Here is an 18,473-nt window from a genome sequence, read left to right as displayed (position 1 = left end):
CAGAGTCAGATATTGTTCTTTTAACTTACCTACATTTATTTAAGGTGATTTTTATGACTTTTTGAAACAAGACATATGATCAGTTTATAAAATATGATCCAGATTAAACCATCAAAAGTATATAAAGTAGTTACAATGAGCTCTACTCTGACAAACCACAACATTAAAGTACTGCTTACTTATCAGTTTATGAATAATAATGATCCAATAATATATTATATACACTTATAATAGCATTAAGCATTATTTAATTACATTTTTTTTAATTTTCTCGCTCTCGGCTACAAAACAAAGACATTTTCTCAGGTTTTTTTTGTAATCATGAGCCAGCACACTGTGAAATATGTCACTTTTACACTTTATTGTTTAAAGTTGTTACAAAAAAAGTGTTTTCTGGAAACATTCTTTGCTTTTTCGCTTTTACAAGCACGAGGAGAAGAAGAAGAGGAAGTAGAAGAAGAAGAAGAAGAAGAAGAAGAAGAGGAGCGTTGAGTTAACAGTACAGAGACACAGAGTGAAGCCCTTTACTCACACTTTACCCACAGGGAGCATGAAACAACATCAGGGTGAAGGAAATCCAGAAGAGACGATTTTATTATGAGGTAACCTCAGTAGACCTTAGCGGTGTGTGTGTGTGTGTGTGTGTGTGTGTGTGTGTGTGTGTGTGTGTGTGTGTGTGTGTGTGTGTGTGTGTGTGTGTGTGTGTGTGTGTGTGTGTGTGTGTGTGTGTGTGTGACACAGGTCATCGTTTTCTCCCTGAGGTGAGTCAGTGTGTTGCAGTCCGAGCACTCGGGTGTTGAATCCGTGTTTATGGAGAACTTCTGTGTGGACGGATGAACACACACACAAACTGCACACATACAATCATCGCATAAATTACAATCTCTCTCTCTCTCACACACACACACACACACACACACACACACACACACACACACACACACACACACACACACACACACACACACACACACACACACACACACTCTGACCGGTTTCTACAGTGCGACTGTGTGTCTTTTTTCGTGAGCAAACAGGAAGTGATGTGTTCGCAGCAGCATTCTGGGAGAAAGAGGCTTTCAAATTTAAAACGCAAATTAAATCGCATTATTTCATTCCATCTTAAATTACTTAATACACATAATATACATAATATAACAACTTGTCAGATGTTATATTATGTGGTGACCTTTGACCTCAGTAGGTTGATGATCAAGTACAAATTTGATCATCATGTGTGTGTTTTGTTTTTGAAGAGCTGAATTTGAGGATAAAGTATCCTAAAAATATTATAGATTGAGATTCAAATTTTAGGATAATTTTCTATAAATTAAAAATCCAGGCTTTTAATGTTTAACACAAAGCTTCAAACCAGACGTACCAAACATTTTCACAAATTCATCTTGTTTGTAGGAAAGTGGAATAGGTCCTCCAACTCTAATTAACTACAGCTGTCATTGTAGTTGGTTGAATCTTACATAATTGCTGTCTTTAAAAACGTGATTTTGATATAAAAAACAACAATTATTTAACTTTAAACCGCACATAAATAACATTTAATTAAACTGGAGGCTTTTATTTGAGGCCTTCATAGTTTTAATCAAGAAACACTTCTATTACATGAATCACAAACTGATCCGTTGAGGACCATGTTTCAAATTAAAAGCCTCTACAGCTCGTTAAGACGCCGCTAACTGAACTCTCATGAAGCCCTGGTGACCGTTATGAGACAGGAACAGTAAATCAGCTCTAAAACGCTCCACTGGGACCATTTACACACACACACACACACACACACACACACACACACACACACACACACACACACACACACACACACACACACACACACACACACACACACACACACACACACACACACACACACACTCATAATGAAGCCATGCATGTGTTAGTGTTTGTGTGTATTAAACCTGAGTCAAACAGCTACAGTTGAAGGTGTTCAGGTGGGCTGGACTTCCTGCACTGTAACATCTCAGAGAAACACATTAAAAGTCTTCTCACTAATCATGACTTGTATTTAAAAATCAGGCCTGAATAAGTGCAATAAATCTGGGATTTTCTAAATAAAACACCCGCCTTCATCGGCCTCTAACAGCGTAATACTGGCTGTGGTGACCGTCTGTATTTCAGGATCTTGTTGTGAGTTAAAGCAGAAATAACTGTATTTCTATTTCTCAGCTCAATACTAGGATTAATACTGATCGTTCTTGCTGTACCTGTGCAGGTGAGCCCCAAAACATCATGGCTGACAAGCAGAAAAAGGAATAAGCAGCACTTTGTTGTCATTTTTCTTCTGTATTCTTATTTTTGTACAATTACTTTTCGTGTGCGCAAGTTCCTTTCCACTTTTTCATATAATAAAAAATATTTGACCAGGTTTGGTTGGAGTGTGTGTGTGTGTGTATTTGTGTGTGTGTGTGTGTGTGTGTGTGTGTGTGTGTGTGTGTGTGTGTGTTAGCTACATCGCTGCGGTATCGTGGCTAACATGTGATCAGAAGAGATTCACCCACCAACAGAAACGCGTCAGTCGGACTTTAAAGGGAGGGATCAGTCTGAGTGTCACACAGACGCCTCGAGGACTCAGTTTCCCATAATGCTTTAGGAGGTTTGCATTCCAAATCTATTGCTTTGAATGTGAAAAAGGCGAGGTGGGGTGGGGGGGGGGTTGACACACAAAGTGAGATCACGCCAGAGGACGAGGGGGTTTATAAATACGACAAACAGATCTGAGGGAGAACAAGTGTGAAAGACGCAGAACGAAACCCTCAGAAGACATTTAAAACTTTATATCTGATAATAATAAACTGTATTTAAAATGAAAACGCCTAATAGAATTGATGTTAGGAGAATCTGACAGATAAAGGATGGAGCCGTGGTTTCTGGGCCATAAATAAACTTCTTTGTTTAAATTAGCTCTGATGTACACAGACGTATATTGCAACAATAAACATGAATAAAAACCGCACGTTTGCAGCGTGTTAGTAATTTAGAAAAATACTGTTGCTGAAAGTTCTTTTTCCCGAGAAACAAACCAAAAAAAAAAAAAAAAAAAAGGTTAACCCAGCAGTGTTCTCGGTTTGTTTTTGTGTCTCTGGTTTTTCACGTGAAAATATAGAAATCTCTGTCGTCATTCATGAATAAAAAGCAATACAAAGGTCACTTAAAAATGAGAGAGAGACAAAACAGTCCAGACAAAAGTTTGTATCTTAACGGGGAAGAGGAAAGAAAAACCAAATCTGTGTAGCATCCCAGTTTATTCACTGCAGGGTCCCTGCTTCACGCAAAGGATTCTGGGAGGCCCTGCTAGTCGAGGGGCCCCTGGAAGATGAGTCTGACGAAGCCCTGCTCTCCGGTCAGCTGTTGGGCACAGAACGGGCAGGCGGCGTGGAAGGTGTGCGTGCCGTGCGGCAGCGGGATCTGACTCCAGAAGGCCGCCGTCTTATCCGAGCACACGTGGCCGCAGGGGTTGAAGGCGTGAGTGGGCGGAGCCGCGTCCACGTAGAACCCCGCCTCGCAGCCGAGCCACAGCGGCACGTAGGGCCCCTTGGTGCGGCACATGGGACACTCCCGCTGCCGGGCCTCGCGGCCCTCACGCTCCTCGCGGTGGTTGCCCCAGTTGTGGTAGCCGTGCACGTGGCCGCACTGCAGGTAGACCCACGGCTGCTTCTCGTCCGGCGTGTCCTTGCGCCGCATGGAGGGGAAGGCCAGCGTGTTGAAGCCGACGGGGCACTGCGGACGGGCCGCGTTGATCTCCTGCCGCAGCGCCTCCAGGTGTTTGACGGTGGGGGTGCGCGACAGGCCCTCGGCGGTCCGCCACAGCAAGGTGGCGCCGCAGAGGTCGATGAGGGAGCCGTCGACCAGCTCCTGACTCTCGGTGTCCACCTGGAACAGAGAGATTACATATATATTAATATACATTCATAAATAAACATATTTATATTCATACATAACACAAAACTCTGCAGTTCATACTCATAAAAACGAGGATTCAAGGATGATTTATTGTCATGATTCAGTTGTAGCTCCATTTGTAACACAACAAACATGACAAGCAAAACAGAAACAGTAGAACAATCCAGTTGTGCATTTTTTGAATTTTCATCATAAGGAATGTAAACAGCAGCAACAAACAAGAATTCTCTGCACAGATCATACGGCCGACATCTTCATATTAATAAATTCAACATAAGGAAAAACATTGTTCATCGTCTTTGACACCGAGCACCATGATGTAAACACAGTCCAGCTCCTCTCACCACCACAAATCTCTCCAAGCAGCCTTTTCCTAATTCATTCATCTCTTCCATCATATTTAAGTGAATTTGTTTCGTTTGTTTTACTTTTTCGACATTAATAAAGAACATTTCTAAATCTGACCTTTGTTTGGAAAAGCTTTCAAGTGTTTGTATGTATTTATACATTTATGTATATTTATTATATTATTGTCAAAATGTTGAGTTACTGCATAAAACAACAGACTCACTTTAAATGATAGAACATGAACTGCACACTGAGCACGTTGACCTTTGTTTTTACAGTTGTTGACATTTTGACCGACTCACTCTGTCATCACTGGAAACCGCCCGCTGGCTCTGGCTAAAAATACACATAATGAATACACTGACTTTTCACTTAATGAGTTTATATCAGCGGTACAACCTAAGATTTGATATTTAAATTTATTAAGAGTCCACAAAATAATGAAACATGCCCATCAGAAGTTTAGAGATTGACATTTTAAAATGTATTCCTCGTAGCACTTATTGTATTCGTATCAGTTCGCTGCACTTATTGAATTCGTATTCGTTTACTGCACTTATCCTATTCGTAGTAGTTTGTAGCACTTATTGTATTCGTATTAGTCTGTTGCAATTATTGTTTTCGTAGTAATTTGCCTCTGCACTATACTTTTGCTCTGGTTTATGCTTTAAGATGCTTGTTTAAGAAAGGAGATGCACTTATGACTTCTGGTGACTAGTAGTTCTCTTGAATACCTATGTTGAATACACTTCCTGTAAGTCGCTTTGGATAAAAGCGTCTGCTAAATGACTGTAATGTAATGTAATGTAATGTATTTTTTTAAATATATATTTTTTTGAATAAATTATATATACAAAATATATTCAGTTCAAACATAAGAGATAAAAGCTGGTGATTTAAATTACTTTCAGGATTCTCAAATATTCCTATTTGTTTTGTTTTACTTAGATTGAAATGATGACAGACAAGCGACCGATCCCACCACACCTTTTTCCCAATGCATGCTGGGAGAAGCTCCAGCCCCCCCTCAGCACAGAGAAGGGTGATCAGTTTAGAGAATAGAAGGACTGACATGTTGTAGTATTCATCTGAGAACAGTAGGTGGCAGTATAACGCAGGCATTCCTCCCTCAGACAGCCGGAGGCAAAACTGAAAGAGGTTTTTGGGAAAGAACACAAAGCTTCTGGATGAAACATTTGGTTTGGTTCGGTCAGATAAGACACGGAGGGGGAACTTCCACGATTAGATGAAAAGCAGAGGATGACGACAATCTATTTTTAATAAGAGATACTCAGAGGAGGTTGGTGGGTTCGTGGTGAGATCACTCAGATTAACGTTGAGGTCACTTTGTCTCTAAGGCAAACACATTTCTGTGGTCAGCAGCAGAACATCCTCCATCATGGTGACAGTTTTTCACATCTGCCCAGTTAAACCAGAGTCCTTCTCCTGTTGGCCGACAAGCTGCTCAACTGGAACGGGTCAGAGTTCATGTTTTATCCCCCCCCTCCCTCGGTTCAGATTTTTCCAGCTGTTCAGTTGAATTCAGAAACTTTTTCCAGCTGTTCAGTTTTTTATTCGAAATCAAACCAGAAACTTTTACCAATACAAGTATCACATGATACTTAATTTGATATCATGTTAAAAAACAAAACAATAAATCCTACGTCTTTTGCTCTAATTTATTATCAATAAAGGATTTTTCATTATAACATTATAATTTAACGAATACAATTTTCAGAGCATGAACGCACTATAATGTAACTCAGAAATTAATAGCTCCGTAAAGCGAATGTGCTGCTAACCAAAACTGTTAGTTCCTGTAAATTTTGAATTATCAGGGAAAAAAGCCTCGAGCGTTGACCTGCAGTAACTACAGAAAAATGAGTGCCTTAACATTTTCATAATATTGGCATTTACCAGTTAACGATACCAAAGTATCAGTTATAGTGACATCCCAACATACCGCCACATTATCCGAAAGAAAATATATGTTAAAATGTTTATATGATAAATGAGTTACCAGGCTCTAAATTAATGATGTGAGCGCTCCGGCCTGATTCAATCCATGTAAACACACGACACAGTTATAATTAAATTGACATAGAAGAGAATCATTTATCAGCCCAAACGCTTTCATTAAACGCAGCAGGAGCTCAGACACTCTACTCATGTATTATACTTCTCAACAGGCTCACTGCTGTGTGTGTGTGTGTGTGTGTGTGTGTGTGTGTGTGTGTGTGTGTGTGTGTGTGTGTGTGTGTGTGTGTGAACTGCACTGTAAATATTCCTAATTAAGCCGGATTCAACCTTGTGTCCGACTGCAGAAGGGCGAGCAGCTGTCCACAAACTGAAACAAACCTCATGATCCATCTTTACCTCACAGTGACTACTGAAATATATCCTAAATATAAAAACATCCTCTAAAAAGACAAATTATTAAAATGATTTTCAGCCAAACTTGTTTTCTCTCAGTAGGGTGTGTTTTTCTGGTGATGGATGTTCTTTTAAAACAATCTAAGGACAGGCGAGATTACAAACAAGGGATTTTAAAACCCTAAATTCATCAACAGCACTCTTTAGGTACCTATTAACACACACACACACACACACACACACACACACACACACACACACACACACACACACACACACACACACACACACACACACACACACACACACACACACACACACACACACACACACACACACACACACACACACACACACACACACACACACACACACACACACACACAGAGAGACACAGTTAGCCCAGATAGCTTTTTGGCAAACATGCTGAGACGACTTTTTTTCTTACCCCCATTCAATCAGAAAGTCCTTCAGCTGTTAACCTTCACTAACGCGGGGCAGTTATCCCATTTAGAGAGCCGAGAGGGGAGAGTGCAACTCACTAGATTAAAAAGATGAAGAGCTTTGGCTAAAATTAGTATATATTGTCATCACATTTAGTTGTCCATTTTGTAAAGTCAATGTGATTTTTATGTAAAAAAAAAAGAAGAGAAAAGGTGTTCCAGGGTGGGAAAATATCAGAAATGCTGATTTTGCTCGCAGCCAGTTGGAGCTGAAGCTGTGTTTGATTGACAGAAGCTAACAGGCTGAACTCGGGCAGGTAACTAGAGACACTTACAGGCATCAGGAAGACCAACATCTAAAACAAACCAAACAGTTTGTTTACATATTGTTTAATATGCTGCAACTAATGAGCCTCAAACTGTACTTTTAACCGGCGAATTCTGGTTTAGTTGCTCGTTAAACAAGCTAAGATGCAGGAAAAGACGTGTTTTTCCTGTTTGAAAGTTAGATAACAAGGAGACTTTAGCAGAAAAAACAATGTGGTGTTGTTGTTCAGTCTGTGGCTCTTGTTTTGTGTAGCAGGCTGCTGTAATTGTCTGCATATAGAAATGCTGACGTTGCTGCTTTATGCAAATACAGATTAAAATGTAGCCATTTGATTGGCTGTATGACAACAAAGTCTCCATCTATGTAGATCATTTTAGTTTGAAATTAGGGGGCAAATATGAATTCAGATTTCAGCCGAAGATATTTCAGCCAAAGCAGCTTAATTTAAGTTTCTAGTTTGTCTTTTTTCTGAGTAATAGTAACATAATCCTTAAAAAAGCCATTACCACGAATAAGACACAGCGCTCCCCTGAGTGGTTCTCCACTCCTGAGTCCATCCAGCACGACAATTAAACCCCATCATGTTCTGTCACCGTTCATAATGAAAATTGGTGCTTCGCCGACAATCTAAATGTTCAATCGACTGTGAAATAATGAGCGGTTTCTGTAGCGGTGGGTAATGCACACAGTTAGCTCTCTGCACGGTAAAGGGCGGGTGGAGATAAGAGGGCTGTTCATTTTGTGCTGCGCTGCAGAGACCTGAGAACAGGTGGGACACCAGATAAAGAGACGCACTAATGTCAGAACTGCTGACTGGGCGGTTGTTGTGGGTGACGAGATGGAGAGGAGAGGACTGGAGGAGAAAAATCCAAATCAAAGACACCACCAACAAACTAAATCCAATCACCCAAATGCCAAAGGTAAGCCACGGTGCAAGAGCGCTCTGATTGGCTGAGAGGCTCCGTCGCCAGCTGGAGGATCCCGTTACAAGGTCCTGTTACACACAGCTCTGACAGCCGGACCTGTTGCCATGGGGACGGCATCAGGATAACCCGGTGGTGGTGTAAAGATCTGACTGACCCCCCGCTGACTGAGTGACAGAGTTGGTACGAGAGAGAGAGTGAACGAGGAAATGAGAGAGGATGAAAGAAAAAAAAAACAGAAAAAGTAAAAGAAAGACAAACACGAAGACATAAATTAAAGAAAGACAAAGACATAAAGAACTATGGTTTTAGGGAGGAGTCAGCAGTCAGTTTATGGCGGTACCAAACAGCCAATAGAAGGTGTTTTTATAAAGTGTGAATCACCACAACCTCCAGAGCTCCTTGAGCATGCAGACGTAACTTGGCACCCAAAATATTACGAAGTTTTCTGCAGCAGAATGTGAGATTAGCCGTGGACGGACTCAGAGGTGCACCCTCACTCACACACAGACCAATCACATGATCCTCTTGGCTCAGATACAACAGATACAAAGAAAGAAAGAAAGACGCTTTTTTTGTATATAAGCCCCTCGCATTTCTTTTAAAAAGGACAGGCTTTGTTTTGTTCATTGATCTGATCATCTTTAAAGCAGCTATAATCAATATTTACTGTGCGGCACACAAACTTTACTGTTTACAGAGGAAAAGCTGTAAAAACCTACTGCATACAAACCTGCTCAGAATCAAACAGCAGACGGACACATTCACCAACTAGCTGGTGAACAAAGTGGAGCATTTAGCAGCTAAAGAGACAAGATGCTTCCCTGGTGGAGCCCAAAAACAGAGATAAAATTGGACTTTCATTCATCAGGAAACCGGAATCTAAATGAATGTTGCTCTGTAACTGCTGGATGTGTAAATAAGAAACTGTTCAACATATCAGTGAGCTTGCTATCTTTAACTCTGTTTGTAGTGATGTCATCATCACGTAGTAACCCCGTGTTCAGTGAGTGTGATGCTTCATGTTTTTTCTCACCATCTTCCCTCTCTGCTGCGCTGACCGAGTCTCCCGCAGTGTGAAGACGTTGCCGCAGACGGAGATCTCCCTCCAGACTCCGGGTTTGGAGTCCTGGGTGAAGCCGTTTCGAGGGTGCATCACCAGAACGCCGTTGGTGGTCAGCCCGTCCATCTGACCGTCGGGCGTCTTCCACTTGGCAGCTTTCTCCTGAGGGGAGGAACGAAGACGTGGGGGAGGTGAGATCAGGAGAATTCTAATGATCATTATGAAGTTCTGAATCTGTAGTTTCATGTTTTATTTGTTCAAAAGTTATATTCTCATTCTTATATATTCTTATTTATAATGGACCGACTCTCTCAGCTTTTTTAGAGGTCCAGTTATTTGAAACAGCTTTCCTGGTTCACTTCACATTCACTCCTCATTTCTGATTTAAATAAAAAGATCTGAAAAAGTCATATTCAAAACATTTTTTGGGAGAAAAATAATAAACAAAAAATAATAATACACAGAATTTTTCTTGCTTTTCCTAAAAAAATACTTTTTTTAATTAAAATTATCTAAAAATTCTAAATTATATTATTTTCTTTCTTTTAGATTAAAAAATAATAATTAAGTCTGTTTATAAATTGGTGGAAACGTTTATAAAGCGGTCTTTAATTTCAACGTGGGTTCTTTAACAAACCTTCCTGTGCATTTTCTTAAGTTATTGCATATCTCATCTGTTTTGTTTTATTTAATTATATGCACAAATAAGCAGAAACACAGCTCACCCCTAGGAAGATGTTCTTGGAGGAGTCGAAGCCCGCGGCGTAGATGCGAGCGGTGTAAGGCGCCGTTCGCTGGCAGATGATGCGGCAGGCGAAGCGGGAGATGGTGCTCTGGACCGACTGCGTGTCTGCGTTGCTCTGGCTGCCCGCCACCGTGTCCGTCACCACGAAGTCTATGGGACTCTCTGTGGACCGGCCGATCTGGTGGAGGAGAGACGGAGCTTCAGACATTATTCACATTGAACATCAAAGATAAGGAAGTACTGAAGTCAAACTGAATCAAAATATCTTTGTGTTCAGATCTGACTAATCCATCCTTGTTTGTTTTTACAGTATTACTCAACTTGGGGAAATCCAAGACTGGTTTACATAATAGCCATATAACAAGGTGGTGATTAATAATGGTTGTGACTTGTTTGTTAAAAGCGGAGGCTGGTTACCTGGAACATGTCTGTATTGCTGTCTTGGGTGTACTCCACCACCACCGTCTGGGCTCGAGACAGAGTGTAAGAGATGCTGTGCTGGTCTTTGTTGCTTATGGCCTGATGGGAGAAAAGGAAAGAAGATGAAGAGACAAAAGTATTTAAAAAAAGCGCTTCCCTTAGTGTGTACATGAGGATTGAACAAGAACAATGGATACGAATAGGAAGGATGTGGAGCGGGTGAAGAGCTCAGTTATGATGTTACAAGCTGGACTTAACACAGGCTCAAGTCATTTAGGACCACCCAAAGGACAGCCACTCTTCCAGACTCTAATAAATGACTTTAAAAGCGTGTGTCCAACCACCCTTTTCATTTAACAGATTCGTTGGCGGCTTTATAACTGACGAAGGAAACACATGGACATGTGCTTTACCAGGCTTTTGCTAGAAAACGCTCCAATGGGCCGTTCACGTTGGTTTCTCCTATAAAACATCTGCGTGTTCCAGTTAAACACTTTGTAAAAAAACATTGTTCAAACTCAGACTGAGCCTTGTACCTCGTTTTCCCCTTTTTCTGCTAACTCAGGGAAGCTTTGCTGAACTCTTTTCCTGTCTGTTTGAATGTGTGTGTGTGTGTGTGTGTGTGTGTGTGTGTGTGTGTGTGTGTGTGTGTGTGTGTGTGTGTGTGTGTGTGTGTGTGTGTGTGTGTGTGGTGTGCTTTAATATCACAGAACAAAAAGCAAACAGAATTTCAATAAAAGCCTTTGGTGGAGCAGCACTGCAGGCCAAATCCACTGAACTGGGAGTGTTTTATTTGATGTTGCCAGACTGCAAAGACACCATGTCCTCACTCATGCATATGTATTTTTGTTATTGTTCTACATGTTTGTAATATGATTTTTGCTGTAAAACCCACTTACAAAACCCAAAATAACAACGTAAACTTTCAGTTCAAGAAGAAAAAAACTGCTGATGTGTAGCGTTTTGGTGACTGCAGTTTTGCGATACCATTGGGATGACTAAACTATACTGTATTATGTGTGTGTGTGTGTGTGTGTGTGTGTGTGTGTGTGTGTGTGTGTGTGTGTGTGTGTGTGTGTGTGTGTGTGTTCACCTTGGCTGCCTGTGGAGAGCAGGCGATGTGAACTGTGCTGGGTTTCACCCCGTTTGACTTCGGTCTCTTGCAAAGTGCAAAGCGGCTCTTGCGTCGGCCTCGGTCCCCGTTAGGCAGAGAGCCATTGTACCTGCACACACACACACACACACACACACACACACACACACACACACACACACAGAATAACATCAACACACACACACACACACACACACACACACAAGAATAACATCAATACATGCATACACAAAACAAAAGGAAAAACATTATTTTCTGAGCAGTCATAAAACACACTGGAAAAACAACCATTGTGGAAAATGTTCGTGGGCCTTTTGGTGCACTCCCTCCATGCCCATAAGACCATATTCACACACTCACATTGCAGCCTCTACACTTATCGTACATGCCTTTTTTTTAACAAAAGCACATTGTGTTCCCATTAACAACAAAGCCCTCCAAACACATCCCTAAGACAGGCTGAGAAAATAAACACACAAAGAGGCTCATTTAGGCTGATGCACGGCCGAGGAAGGCAGAATAAACAGAGGCGTTCCCTCCGACAGAATGGAGTCTCTGTGACTCCCGACAGCAACGAGACCGAGCTGCTGAGTCTCAGTGAGTGAGTGTGTGTGTGTGTGTGTGTGTGTGTCTAGCTAAATATCCTAAAGTAAGAAAACACTCAGCGATCCGTCATCTCCAGCTACCTCTCAACGGTGTGTTTGTGTGTTTCTGACTTAAACTGACCTGTCTGCAGCTGATGCATTATGGTAGAAAAAGGTTTTATTTAAAAGCTCTGGATGGAGAAATATAGTGCCCATTTGCTCCACCAGCCAAAGATTTAAACACTGCAGCTGCACTTTCCAGGTATAAATGACTACACATGAAACACGCTGTCAAACAGCAAGCACACGCAGGTTACACAAGGCTTTATTCTTTATTGCACACACGTGTTTTGGATAAGCCGTTACCAGTGCGAGGTGATATTCATGCTAACAGAACCACGGCTTTATAAACACTAGCACATGCATAAACACCGCTCGCTACTTTAACGTTGTTATGACATCCAGCAGCCACAGAAGTTATGGACTCATCTGGCTTCACTGATGCACTGTGACAACACTCAACGACAATAAATGCAATGTCATAAATCAAGAAGAAACCCAGGGATTAAATGGTTTCGGTCAGCTTTTTCCTTAACTGTGAACTTTGGAGATTTTTTAGCTAATGTTTGTTATTATATATTTGCTGTATTTTTAAAAGCCAGTAATTCAAACTGTGGTTATCATCTAAGTTTGGGGTGATGTTCCTTTTAAAAGGCTACGTCGAATAAAATAATAAAACACTACATTTCTTGACTTCCAGAGCATTCATTTCAATACCCAAAACGGAGATTTTGGCGACCCCTGTGGACAAAAGTGGTATTGGTTCGGAGAACCAGAGACCCTTTAGAAAACCGCTCTTTTTACTGCAGCAGTGTCTGACAGTCTGCCCTGCTCAGTCCCGGTTCTGGTTCTGGTTCTCCCGTGCCACCTTTCCCCTCCAGCGGGCCCAGCAATACGGCCTGGGTCTGTCCACGGTGGACTGGTCTCTGTTAGATCTGGGTCTGTCCACGGTGGACTGGTCTCTGTTAGATCTGGGTCTGTCCACGGTGGACTGGTCTCTGCTAGATCTGGGTCTGTCCACTGGTGGACCACGGTTGGTCTCTGTTAGATCTGGGTCTGTCCTCGGTGGACTGGTCTCTGCTGGAGTCTGAGCTGAAGGAGTTTCTGGTGAACCTGCATGATTTCATCTGATTTCACCAGAATCCGACCCGATAACTAAGTAATAATAACTAATAGCTTAAGAATAACTATATAGAAACAGACAATCTTCTCGTTTACTGACGGAGGTCTTATAGAGGATCAGTATGTGACTACAGCAGAACTAGCCATGCTGTACAGGACCACAGAACAGCTGGAGCATTCGTTGACCAAACAGATTCTTGCCCTGAATCCACTCGGCACAGACAGGTTTAAAGGACGCCCGGCCTTTTCTCTGAGGGATCAAACGACGCCTGGAGGGTTTATGAGTAACCATGGTGAGGGAACAGAGCCACAGCAACGTTTGTGGAGGGTAACCATGGCAAGAGGCGTAACCATGGAGAAGTTCAGCCCGTATCCGGAGAGAGGGCAGGGCCGTCTGCTGGAGAAAGCTCAAAGTCTTTCTGGCAAGTTCAAACCCAGGTTCCCATGGGTCGCAGTAATGTGAGAGTCTGCATTCATGTCTCCAAATATTCTTAAAAGTTTAGAAACAAGCGCGTGTGTGTTAAAGCGTATGAGTGTGTGTGTGTGTGTGTTGTTCCTAGAGTGAGGCAGGAAGAACCGGAGTTAGGAAAATGTTAGTCCGTGTGTGCAGACACACACTGCAGTCTTTTATTCCCACAACAAGCATGTGCGTGTGAGCGTGTTCCTTCCAAACACCAGTAAACTAGGGCTCAGTGTGCTGCAACAAGCTGCCACTTATACAGTAAACCTATAAAAACATAAGGACAGGTTGTGAGTAATTACTGCCAACGGCCGAGACTGTGTTTACATGTGGCTATTAGTCTAAAAAAAGGCGGAGGCGCTAAAATATGTTAACGCTTAAACATGTAGAAGTTACAAAGCAGATATTAAATGACACAATGGATGTGTTAGTGCCAAACTAAGAGCATCTCCATGTGTGATTATAAACCCTCTTAGAAATAAACAACATTCTGCCGACGCAACACAGCTGCACTTTTGCAAAACAGAGGACTCGGCACTTTTCTGTTTTTGAAAATATAAATATGCATAAACATGTTTGTGGACGCAGAGTTGCTGTGTTCCTACAGATTCACACATGTAAACAGACAGACAGAGATGGATTGGGAGGGACTGCGATGTCTCCAGTGACGTCACGGTTGTTTTAAGAGCCACATGGATGTCCAGTCCGCCCGCCTGTAAACAGATCGTCCTCTGAGACGCTGCAGCATTCCTCCGGATCAGGCCATTAGCATCACTGGGCTTTTAAACATGGTGACGAGCGAGGAGGCAAAACTCAACACTGTTCTATGTGTTGATGGGGTTCTTAATTAGTATTTGCATACTCGAGCCTGTTCTTGGTCACACGGGAGTCTAAATGAAGTCCATGCACTTGTTTCAGCCTGCTGGGAAAACCAAACTACAGCTGAGCCATTTAGTTACCACAGTTATGAAAATGAAAAACTTCTTGTTCTTCTCGTTAGGGGTTGCCACAGCTGGTCATCTATTTCCAACCTGGCGTCAACCTTTGTTTCTGTGGAGTGAAGCCGATGCTAAAGTGTCTTAAAGCTGCATTCTCTCTCCTGTCCATCAGGGGGCGACTCCTCTGGTTGTATAGAAGTCTATGAGAAAATGACTCTACTTCTCTCTTGATTTATTCCCTCAGTAAACATTGTAAACATGAGTTTATGGTCTCAATCTCTAGTTTCAAGTCTTCTTCAATACAGCATGATGTTCATTTAGTAAATGATGCTCCATTTAGAGTCAAACAGACCATAAAGCAGGGGATGCTTTAGGGCGGGGCTGCAAAGCACATATTTGATTGAATTGACTGCCAGTGTTTCTATTGTTCAACTGGACGGACTGGTTTCAGACTTGTACATCTCAAAATATGAAAATGCTCTGTTCAGAATAAGGCCTTATCCAGAACAACTGTGAATGGAATGTTCTGTATACATGTTTACAAAATATATGGAATAATAGTGTGCATGTAAACGTAGACATTAATGGATACTTGCAGCACAGTGTGTGACTACTCATGTCATCCAGCTAAAAGTGCCTCTGTTGACGTTTTATAAAGTATGTCCTGACCTAGAATCAGAGAAAAAAATAAAAAAATAGGAGCGGAAAAAGCAAAGCAAAACGGAAAACCAGTGTTCTCCATTGTAAAAGACTCGGCGATGCGTTCACTGTTCATAGTTTGTTTCCACTAGGGAAAATTTCCACGGTCAGCTCCCTGACAATAACCGCTGCAGCAACAAACTGTGAGTCAGCTGTGAAACCAACTGTGTGTGTGTGTGTGTGTGTGTGTGTGTGTGTGTGTGTGTGTGTGTGTGTGTGTGTGTGTGTGAGGAGTCTTTCCGACATGTGCATTCCTCTGTGGAGTGGGCTGGGACGGAGGAGTGGTGGTGGAATAGCCCTTTGGGGAATAAACAGGACACAGATAAAGGAAGTCCTTCACTGTCAGTTGTTAGTGGAGAAAGTGTGTGTGTGTGTGTGTGTGTTTGTGTGTGTGTGAGTGTGTAGTTAAAGTATGTGGACCTCTGGAGGAAGAGATCTTAATGCGGCGTTAACAATGAGTGTCCGGTTCTGCTCGTGGCCAAAATCCATCTCATCTCAATCAACGCGGTTAATCTCCAAAAACATTCCAAACTCTTCAACGAGCCGTTCTCTCTGTGTTCGCTCTCAGTGCAGCTGGACAAAAATATCACAACTGTTTGTGTTGTTTTCTGGTGAAGCATTTCCGTTCGGACTTCTTGGTCGGGTCACTGCGTTCGTTCTCATCGTGTGGTGAACTCTTCTTTGTCTGCTGAGCTTGTTTGAAGATATCAGTTTATTGACCAATCACAGCGCGTCTAAATCCTTACTGCTCATTCCCTCAGGACACTTGGACCCTTTTACCACAAAACAATGGCTCTTTTTCTCTTTGCCACAACTATTTCTATTGTTCTTAAGTTACGATTATCTCTTTAATTAGTGTTGATGTGCATCTGTAATTTAGGCCTTGCTGTGCCTTAGAGGCTCCCTGTTATCTTGTAAACAGACATAAATTATATTAGGATTTAATGTTTCTTACCAAAATGCTTCGTGTGTTTACTTGAGCCAAATCAATTTGCTCCCTCATAAAACACTTTCAAAGCCTACATTTTTATAAAATTTGAACCCATATGCAGTTCTTATCCAAGCAGTCTTCCTCCATGTCTTTGTCAACACATTGCTACACTTCTTTGTGCACTACCTCCACTGTCAGTCAGCCTAAAGGCCTTTACACACCTTGGGCGTGACAAAAAAACAAGACGAAAACGCAAAAATACTAGCAAAAAATTTGCAACAAATTTGCAACAGTAGCAACACATTCTGTCAGGCAGATTACCAGCATCCTTTTGTCTGTCTGAGGTAAACTGTCGTACAGCCAGTAAACACTGACATAGTTTATATGTCTAGGGCTTTTATTGTGAAAGGTAAAAACAGAAGGAGTGGATCGTCAAGATTGAAAAGAGTAATAAAGTTGTACGCCTTGGTTCGGTTCGGTAATTTCACTGCATAATATTCACATTCTGTGTGAACGTATTCATCAAAAAATACATGTTGATGTGCAAATTTATCGTATGAAAAAAAAGCACCCCGCTGTGAAAAGGCCTTAAAAACGTGAAACTACCAAAATGAATGTGCATTGCATCTTAAGTGATGGATATTTGAGTTGTACCGGTAGATTAAGAGTGAATTTGGTTTATAAACCACAAGAACTCAAACCACAAAATACACATGGGAAGGTCACGTTTTCAAACCAGCACTGAAACACTGATTGAGATAAAACAGAAGACAACTATCCTACCACAAAGACTTTTTCAAACATTTGAAATATGCACATCTAGGTTAGGACGTTGAGATGAATGTACAGGTGTGTTCTGGGTATAAAGACGAGTACTCCTGTGTTGCTTACCCCAGCACAATGAGCTCTCCATACTTCACTGGCACTTTGGTGGAGGCGGTGGTGGAGATGTTTTCCTGCTCCGGGGAGTACATCGGGCTCGGCTGATTGAGGTTCGGAAGAGGAGGGGAAGGCGAGACGGGTGAAATCCAACAGGGTGAGGGACACAGGAAGGGGATAGGAAAGGAAGGGAGGGGAGGGAGGAGGGGGGGTAGGTGCTGATTGAATGGAACACGGGGGAGGGGGGGGGGGGGGGGAGGGAGGAGGAGGAGGAGGAGGAAGGGGAAGGGTCAGCTGAGCCTCAGCTTCACCCTCTCATGCTTCATGTGTCTGTCTCTCACGTTCGGCCCTGAAGAAAGACAGAGAGGATCAACACAAAGATTAGAGGAAGAAGAAGGATTCAAACGCAATTTCTATCTTAATATTCCATCTGTTTAGATGTATACGGATGCAATTGATGTGGAAGTGAACTCGAGAGGTCTATGTGAATATATCCAATTTTTAATGCAAGCAGTACGCATGTTTTCATATAAGATATGTTCAAAACAGCTCATCTTAGCTCTGCCACAATGGTGGCAGATGCCAAATTGTGATTCTAGAGGCAGCGTTCAGTTTGTCCAATCTGGGCTCCTGTAGAAACACGCCTGTGCAACGACTATTCGAACAAGATCCGCTCCCCATAACGATATGAAATGCTCATTCTAAGCTAACAAAAACACTTGATTTCAGGAGATTTTACACAAATGAAATCAAAGTTATGAATATTATATTCCATTTCTGCCAATAGATCCTCTTAATGCTAAACACTGCCCTTTAATTCCTACACATCCGGGTTTTTGAGAAAATGGAAATGGCTAAAATTGCTCAGTAGGTACAAATGCAAAATACACACCTCCCCCCACACTTTTTGTTATTGCCAAGTTTCAAATAAAAAGGCCTTCATCAGAGCATCAGGGACATGACTAAGGTCGGGAGTACACGTGACTTGATTCTTGTTGCTGACTGAGGTGGCTGTCTGTAAACGCTGACTTCAGAGAATGACTCAAAAAAACACACACAGCTTTCTAAATACACAGGAAGTCACAGCAGGTGGAACAGAGAAAGAGA

General features: G+C 42.0%; 1 protein-coding gene across 1 annotated transcript; it reads right to left on the bottom strand.

Moving 5' to 3' along the window:
* Window positions 1-346: 346 nt before the first annotated feature.
* peli1b (pellino E3 ubiquitin protein ligase 1b) lies at window positions 347-17,588 on the bottom strand. Its single transcript, XM_054599908.1, has 6 exons — window positions 17,379-17,588; window positions 11,673-11,802; window positions 10,577-10,678; window positions 10,140-10,337; window positions 9,388-9,576; window positions 347-3,906 (listed from the first exon to the last, which is right to left on the bottom strand). Exons 1-6 carry the CDS (start codon window positions 17,459-17,461, stop codon window positions 3,328-3,330), a joined length of 1,281 nt encoding a protein of 426 aa, XP_054455883.1. The 5' UTR covers window positions 17,462-17,588; the 3' UTR covers window positions 347-3,327.
* Window positions 17,589-18,473: the final 885 nt, after the last annotated feature.

The sequence above is a fragment of the Anoplopoma fimbria genome, chromosome 6 (genome assembly GCF_027596085.1).
Source record: "Anoplopoma fimbria isolate UVic2021 breed Golden Eagle Sablefish chromosome 6, Afim_UVic_2022, whole genome shotgun sequence".
Taxonomy (NCBI): domain Eukaryota; kingdom Metazoa; phylum Chordata; class Actinopteri; order Perciformes; family Anoplopomatidae; genus Anoplopoma; species Anoplopoma fimbria.
This window is presented reverse-complemented; position numbering and strand designations above follow the sequence as displayed.

What these genes read in the sequence shown, in the direction of transcription:
- peli1b (XM_054599908.1), bottom strand. Translation starts at nt 17,461, where the DNA reads ATGTACTCCCCGGAGCAGGAAAACATCTCCACCACCGCCTCCACCAAA. An exon ending in GCTCTCCACAGGCAGCCAAG is followed by an intron (nt 10,679 to 11,672) that starts GTGAACACACAC and finishes TTCTCCCATCAG; the next exon opens with GCCATAAGCAACAAAGACCA. An exon ending in GCAATACAGACATGTTCCAG is followed by an intron (nt 10,338 to 10,576) that starts GTAACCAGCCTC and finishes CTCCTCCACCAG; the next exon opens with ATCGGCCGGTCCACAGAGAG.